Source organism: Fopius arisanus, unplaced genomic scaffold, assembly GCF_000806365.1.
Source record: "Fopius arisanus strain USDA-PBARC FA_bdor unplaced genomic scaffold, ASM80636v1 scaffold00006, whole genome shotgun sequence".
NCBI lineage: Eukaryota > Metazoa > Arthropoda > Insecta > Hymenoptera > Braconidae > Fopius > Fopius arisanus.
In genome coordinates this window covers 1,099,371-1,107,840 of record NW_011887745.1, presented here as the reverse complement: position 1 = coordinate 1,107,840, position 8,470 = coordinate 1,099,371, and the positions used below count along the sequence as shown (strand labels likewise).

The 8,470-nt window shown below is 39.3% G+C and overlaps 1 protein-coding gene across 1 annotated transcript in view; it reads right to left on the bottom strand.

Annotated features, from left to right (window-relative positions):
• Tdg (Thymine DNA glycosylase) overlaps positions 1-7,227 on the bottom strand; it is a 32,515-nt gene extending 25,288 nt beyond the window's left edge. The window contains exon 1 of the mRNA XM_011316285.1: positions 5,937-7,227. Coding sequence (XP_011314587.1) covers positions 5,937-6,112 — 176 coding nt within the window. The 5' untranslated portion in view covers positions 6,113-7,227. The remainder of the gene's footprint in view (positions 1-5,936) is intronic.
• Positions 7,228-8,470: the final 1,243 nt, after the last annotated feature.

Genomic DNA, 8,470 nt, shown 5'->3' with positions numbered 1-8,470 from the left:
CTAAAACCGCAAAATTCCAAATACCCAAAAAATTGATAATTCCCAATACAAAAATCGATAAAACGCGGGGATCAGAAGATTTTCTACCGTTGAACTAGCAATTTTAAAAAATCTTGAAAACGAGTTAGTGAGATATCGAACATGCTCGAACAGTGGTCAAGTTGAATCACCGATTGGTCGATAATAACCGCGTCACGTGCGAGTGTCGGACTGCCGACAACATATCGAAGAGGTGGAAGGGGGTGGTGGTGGGTGGGGTTGGGAGGGTAAGGGGAAGGGGTTGTGGAGGTAAAGTGGTATACAGAGGAGTTAAGTCCAAGCGCATTGCCGAGCGTGCGACTAATTGTAGCTGTAGCCACGTGGCCCTCGGTAGTCACAAGAATGAGGATCTCAAGGAATCCCAGGAGCGTGTTCGTTAATGTCCCTAGTTATTTCAAACACTCAGGGAAGTGCGTTGTACATTTTTTGCAACCATTCCCCCCTCCTCATCCCTTTTTTTTTTGTCACATCAGGAGTAATGGACTCATTGAATTGATGACTTCATTCATGTTTTTTGTTGGATCGAGAAAATTTATAGCGCTCCATGCACTTTCTATTTTTCTGATGATCGTTCTACGTTTTACATTCATTTAACACTCAATCGGTGGATTGTTAATCAGTTCTGAAGGGGGAGGAGAGGTGCAGAGATTTTTTTTTTTTTGCGGTTTCGGGATTTGCGGGAGGATCTCGAAATCTAGGGGAGATGGCCCGATTTTTTTTGGAGCTCTTTTGGGGAGGGGGTGGGGACTGCAAAAATGGTGTCTGAGATAATTTTAATGTCTCTTTTAGGTTCCGAGATATTTGTCGAAAATTATTATTTAAAAAAAAACAGGTGAATTGGATTCGGATCGTTATTATTTACGTCTTCGCTATTGACTTAGTATTGTTGTTGTTTTTTTTTGTTTCATAATAGAAAATAACAATCTGACAGTAGTAATCAATTTTTTTTCTATAATTACTGAAAATATTGAATTAATTCATACGAGTGATTTATAAAGACGGATAAAAAATGTAGTGACATAATCCGCTGAATGTGTTAATTGAAAAATTATTGAGAAAAAATGATTTCTGCCAAATAAATATCCTTGAGACCCCAAAATTCTTGTCTCAACAAAATTTCTTTGGCACTCGTGAATTTAATTGGCAGACATAATAATTTTTCCCAGTGCAAGCCCGAAAATGCGAATCCTATTAGACAATTGAGATTTGTCATTACCAAAATGCAGATAAATTTTCGACGAACGTGAAATAACTACTAAAATTTATCTCCCTTGAAATTCCACAACTACTCCAGCTCTTCAAGACTTCAATGAAAACAAATTGATCACGAACTGGCGCCCCAACTTCTCCCTCACGGCAACACCGATTCACCATCAGATCAAAACTAAATATTACGATAACCCATTTATGTCTTCCCCTTCTGACTCTTCTCCTGACCTACGACTATCTCCAAAGGGGGAGAAAAATGTAAACACATTTTTCTAAACGACGTAAAAAAAAAAAATACCACAACAAGAGAAACATACTTTGAAGGAACTTTGAACTTGGGGGATAAAAAAGCCCAACATGAATGACCCCATCCCTGGATTCATAAAGAAGCGACATAAAGGGAATATAAAAAAAAAAAGAACTGGGAAAAGGGACAGAGATAGGCAGGGGCTGTTGACCGTGGCGAATTCATCTGGAGGGAGAAAACTGACGGAGATGAAACATTATACTCAAGTACCTCGGAGTTTCAGATTCAACTTGGAGTGAGACAGTTTTATAACTGGAATTGAGGAGGAACGAGGGTGGGAAGAGACCCTTCGAATTCCCAGAGCGGGAAGAGGTGACGCGTCGAGACTTTGACCGAGTTTTCAGCCCCAACTCCTAGCCTTCGCCCAAGAGAAACGTCTCCTCCAATCCTTATTTTCTTTCACTTTTTCCATGCACCTTCATATCAGTTAATCTACCCCCACCCTCTCCTTCTATTTTTCCACCAATATTATTTATTTTAACGAAAATAGCACTATAATGCAAGTTCAAGGAAATTGTCATCATTTTTTCAAATTATTTTTCCACAATTTTTGGAGTTATCTATTTTTTGGAATAATTAAATTTTTTAAAAACAGTGGAAACCAATTTTAAATGTTTCATTGTTTTGTTTTTCAAATTGTAATTCAAATTTCTCCGAAATGAAGAACAGTGACGTCGATTAAAACAAAAACAAAGGCTCATTTTATTTTATTGTATATTCTATCACTATCACATTCGGAGCCGAAAAAAGATACAAATATCTCCGTAACTAATAAAAATACGGAAATTTTCCTAATAACTTTATTTCCAGCTATCAATGAGCTCTACAAAAAAGGTGATGATGAAATTTTCCCCATCCCTCGTATTTTCGGAGATATTCCCCAAAAACTCACAGAAAAGTTACAACAAATCTTCGGGTAATCTTTTTATTGAATTACTCCGTCTGTTGATTGGGATTCTGCTATTTTAAATTATTGGCGATTTTTTTCCAATCGAATGTAGTGAGGTGGTGATAGGAAGGGTAGACCAACGAATATGAGAGTGGAAATAATACTGAAGGGGTAAAGAACGAGGATTACGAAACTGCAGTGTTGGAGATGCCTAGAGTGAACTTGTCTGACGTCTCTCCTTCTCTCTCTTGGCCCTTTTTTTTTATCTCTATTTTTCATTCTCTCACTTCTTGTTCTTCCCCATGTTCCTATCTACCTTCACCGCCCCCACTGGATTCTCCCTCGAAGACTAGCCCTCAACAGTTCTCCAGTGCATAAAAAAGAGAAAAAAAAAACATCCAAGGTGGAACGACGCTAGAATTCAAACCACAGGTTGGGGATAAACTTTACAACCATTAGAATTGTTCAGAATGTAAAGACTATATATTTCCATTGTTTCTTAGGAATCCCGTGGAGCAAAACTCGATGAAGATGTGCATTCGATGACTTTTTTTTATAGGAAATTCTCCATAACGACCTGGAGCAACTCAGACCCTGACCGAGACCTGGAAATCAAGAGTCACCTGAAACTTACGTCCTTTGTCCTAATCCTCCCCGAAATCGATGCTTTGTACCTGAATTGATCTAATTGAATTAATTGATGAGTTTTTGAGCAATAACTCAGAATCTGCGCCAGATAATGAAATTTTTGTAAGGACCTTTTTTATAGATCTCAATGTCCTCTAGAATAAAGTTCATTACACAAATTTTGGTATCTTTGATAGATCGAGACATATTCCTGAAATCCCGAAGTAGAAACGATTACTTGAGGAAATTCTCAGGCTGAATCGACTTGAATCGTTCCTCTGCTTTATTGAATCGATTTATCCTGTTATTCATCCTGATATAATTTATTACACCCTCATGAATAATAAATACTGTAACCATCCGCAGGATAGACTCGAAATCGAAGTAAATCTTTCTCTGGAACAATTTCCCTAGAGCCAACACAAAGCTCCTGACCTTGTGCTACTATTCTCCTTCCATAAACCAAAGAGAAGTTAAAAAACCCGAGGTTTGAAGAAAAAAAAATTTTATCGTCAATGGATGCGCGCGTTGCTCAATCACAAGAACAAGTAAAAAAGGTAGAAGGGCTGGAGGTGCCACTGTGTCGGACAAATGTTTTCGTTTCTCCAGTAAAAAAGAGTACGAATCAGTTGGGAAGAAGAAAGCCGTCGCCAATGAAAGCGAACACTACCAATCAGATATATTTTCCTTTTTTCTACTCCATCTCAAACTCCTCAAGTTCAAGGATAAATCGAACACAATATAACAAAATCCGAAAAACCAACTCGAACCAACGATTTATATCAAGGGATTACTGCCTCCACGATAATTCTTACTAAAATAATTTATTATAATTCATTTATTATTCATTATTCAGTTAAAATAGTGATTTCGAACTTTAGTTTTATCCAGAATGACATATGGAATTGAAAATGAAGAACTTCGATGAATTTCTGAATTTTTGTTATTATCATTTTTATAAATTTATGACTGTTAAATAATCAGATGTGGAGAGGTTCTTTGTCAAACATTTTTTTTCTATCTCAGTGCAATTATTTCAGTGCGGATGGAACATCGATAATAAGATACGTCACATTGAACTTGATAATTTTATAACTCATAAAGCAAATTGAATCACCATTCCCGTTTATATGCAATTGTAATAGCGAGTACCACAACCTAGATACAACAATATGGGTAGTTTAGGCCGGATAATCAACACGTGGCTCGTTCATAACCGTATACCAATTAAACGTCGACAGATACTCCCATTCGATATTTGTGGAAACTTTTACCCCTCGTTAACCCTCGGAATCATCATCAATACTAGGAGAAAAATCAACATCTCAAACAATTCTGGATCTGCCAGTCGTTTGTTAAATAAAGAAAAATTATTTATTCCCATGAAATGTCAAAATGTTCCAAACGTGAATAAAATTTCTACCCTCAACAAAATATTTGATTATAACAATCTTTTCTAGAGGAAAATCCATCAAAAAAATAATTCTTTATCCTCAAATCACATGACATAATAAATAATCGAAACAACAAAGTAAGTTCCAATTCAAAAATAATAACAACATAATTAATGAGACAATGATGTCTATTTTTAAACTCATGTGATTTTTGTGAGAAAAACAAAATTGTTTTTATATCTCAATGGCATGACCTGTTTGAACGTAAAAAATGTTTTTTCCGGATTTTTAATTAATTATTAATTGGGCGTGAATGAGACACGTTTGAGTTTTTTTCCTACTGCGGTGACGACAGTGATAGATTTCACTATCGGAAACATGTACGTGACTGCGGATTCCCCAATCGAAATGAACTTGGTGGAAAACCAGTTGGCAAATCTAAAACTCCTTTTTCAACAATTGTATTTTCCCCCCTCGTTGAATTCGCACGACCATTTCATTTCAGTCAGCCGATGTGTTACATCATGGGGACTTGCGGTGTAGGTGAGTCACGCGGTCGTGAGAAATAGCGTGCAACTTGTTTTTTTTTATTCTTTTATAAATTTACCTGCCTAGAATAAAAGCGAAAAGGAGACGGTATTTTGCAACATCTTTGTCCCGATCATCCCGTCTTTTTAACAATTAATTAGGCCCTGTCTACTAACTAACTAACTAAGAAAAATTAATACACCGAATGACTCATTATCCGTACGGATTATTGATGAATTGTAATATTGAACTTGAATCAATAGATTTTTGATAATATACAACGAGTGGGTCACTGCAAAGGTGAAAGTTCAGTCCAAAAAGACTCGTCAAATTTGCATTAATTAACTATTAACGAATGAGCATTCTCTGGGACCGAAACAGAGGGCTAGCAACTATGGAAATCACGTGGGGATTATGGAAATGGATTAACACAGCGAACAAGAATGTCTGATTTTTGATCTTCTGTGGACATTCTTGAGGTACTACAACATCGGAATAAAATGGAAATTTGTGGGAATTTCAGGCATCTAGCGAATCTTTAGGCACTTGTTCCCTGGAAATTCCGGTAGATTGTTATTTTATTCAGAAGACCTTCGCTTAATTTTTATTGAATTTAATAATCGAATAAACAATAAGTAAATCGTTGGGTGGAAGTTCTTTGAACAAAATCACTAAATCGTAGGAAATCATCAGAAATGTAGAAGAAAATATCATAAATCAATTTTATCATAAAAATAGAAAATTCGATACAGCAAATTAGTAAAAAGCGGTTTTTCCAAGGATACCTCAAAAACTAAGAGATATCCAGATTTTCCTCGAAAAATTTGATTCCTCTTAGTTTCAGAGATGTATTTCCCGAAAAACTCCTTTTACCTCTGCTCAAAAAATCTTAAAAAAATAAATAAAAAATGGCAACTGTCATCAAAAGGAAACAACGACTCACATTTTGTAATGATTCTGCATGTGCAGATGCATCTCAGCACTCTGCTGCTGCATTTGTTGATGATGCTGTATCTGCTGTTGTTGTTGCTGAAGGGCCTGATGGTGGGCCTGGGGGGGATCAAGACTGGATGCCCCCAGCAGGGTTGCGCTTTCCCTGAACAGCGTTGCCACTTGCATCCTTGAAACACTGTTGTATTTACTTCCTAAATACCCAGTGCTACTTCACCAAACTCGTCTATCCCCCGGACTCTTTTTGTCTCTTCACTTATACCTGAAGAATTTACCGTTCTGAAGAGGATGACCCTCTCAACTGAGAGAGGACGAAAGTGAAAAAAAAAAATTGCTTCCAAAGCAGTACAAATTCTCCCAACGACTCAAAAGTCGCACAACAGTCCTCCCACGCTCATCCTCGGGGCCGGGTAAAACTCCCGTGCAAAAGGACGATATAATCCTCTTCCCCTTTTTTTTATTACGATTTTTCAATCTCAGAGACGTTTTTTTTTTAAAAAAACGCCTGACAACACCACACACGAAACTCCCGGTTCCGACGTCCGGTTCTCTTATCACAAAAATATCATCAAATGAAAATAACACTGACTCAATGCCCAGTGCATCTACCACTTCATATTCACCACTCAAAAAAATGCTTATTTATACTGAAAAATCGTTGAAACACTGAACTTCACCTGTTCACGACAATCACCGACTCGATTCCGCCAATCACACCATAAAACCCCCTCGTGATATCACTAACAGCAATCCCACAGGAGAATTCTCCAGTCACAACATGATTACAGTCGAGTTCACAAGATTTTTTTTCTCACCGTTATTTGGGGCTTTCACGTCTGAAAAGAATTCCTAGCCTTTCATGCACCATCCGTTCCCCTCGCGACGGCGAGCCATTGTAACAGCCGTCGCGCTATGTTTTCGTTGTTCCCAATGATGACAATAATAAAAAAAAATAACAATAATCATTCAAACTGGTCTCGAGGTGTCTCAACCCGCACCCCAGTAAAACCGTGTAAACCCCCCCCCCCCAAAAAAAAACGGAAAAATTGCCTAAAAATCCAGAAAAATTACCACTCCACCCACCAAACGATTAAATAACTCCCCATCGTACTGCGTGCACATGAAAAAAAACAATCACTGGTATATCACTGTATCGAATATATATTCACTCGGATCGAGTGCGAGTTTTGCCGTATCCCGTGGTGTTGCGATCTAAATGCAAACACAAATGAAAAAAAAATTCGACACGAGAAACATTGGAGTAATCCATTCGCGGTACCAGATTCGGCCGCACTGCTCTCGGCCGTGCCTACAGTTGCCTTCGGCTTGGCTCGGCTTAACGCTTCGTCGAGCCTCGGCTACAATCGTCGAACATCGGTAACCAACACCTAGACACTGTACATTGCCCGCCCGCACCACTCGGCAATCTCCGGTCAATCTCGCACCAACACAGGGCAACATTCAAACGTACGTAACACACGGGCGGGAATGATTTTAATGTGTGAGGGATGAGCTCCAATACATAAACAAAATGGCGCGGGTGTACGATGCGTGAGCACTTCGTGATCCCATCCCCTACCCCCCTCGACCCCAGCCCCCCTCCCAGGGGCACTTGTATGGGTGTGTTTAGAAATGGGGCGAAGGGGGGAGGGCAAATCGTACAGCAATGGCCGTGTGTATGTACTCAACTACATCACCAATTCCTCTGTACACGTGAGTGTGACCCTGTCGCACAAGAATGGTGGGTGGGAATTTACTCTCGCAGGGGTGTATACACCATTCTGTCTTGAATTTTTTTTTTACACACCCAATCCGTCAATTATTACTCGCTCATCGGAATTCTATCGATACCATCAGCCCCCCGTCGTTATATATTTTTCAGCACTGAAAAAAAAAAAAAATACATCACGGTTATCATCCATTAACCATTATCATCCGCCAGTTGTTAATTTGTGATAACGATGATTCATCCCTGATAGGTCTGCCCACAGGTTTTTCATCGTTCCCCTGGAAAAATTGTCATTTTTTCAACTTTTTTTTCTTTCCAAAAACGAAAAAACCTTTTTTCAGGGCCCTGAATAACATATCTACAACTCTGCTGGTGGTACGAGCGGTGTTTCTGTACGTCCACGAGAAATCGTTGGGTTGCGCGCGAACGCAAGAGAAGAGAGAGCCAACGGGTGAGAGGAGTGGTGAGGGGTGATTTGGGGGGGGGGCGGTGGTGGAAGAGGGGAGAGAATAAACGGGTAGATTTAAAGAGGCAAGGGGGTGTAAGAGGTGAAGAGGGGGATTTTACAGGCGGGAAAGGGAAGTAGAGGCCACAATTGCGGGAAAGAACGGAGAACAGGTCGTGCGAGTGGGATGGTCATTCTTGGTGAGACCAAGATGAACCAGGATGAGAGAAAAAGAAAGAGGCAGATGGAGATATGCTAGGATATAAAGCCGTATCGGAGGGGGTGGGTTGAGTGGCAGAGGGGCCGGTGGAAGGGGGGACTTCGCGTGACGGGGCAAAGAGGGGCAAAGAAG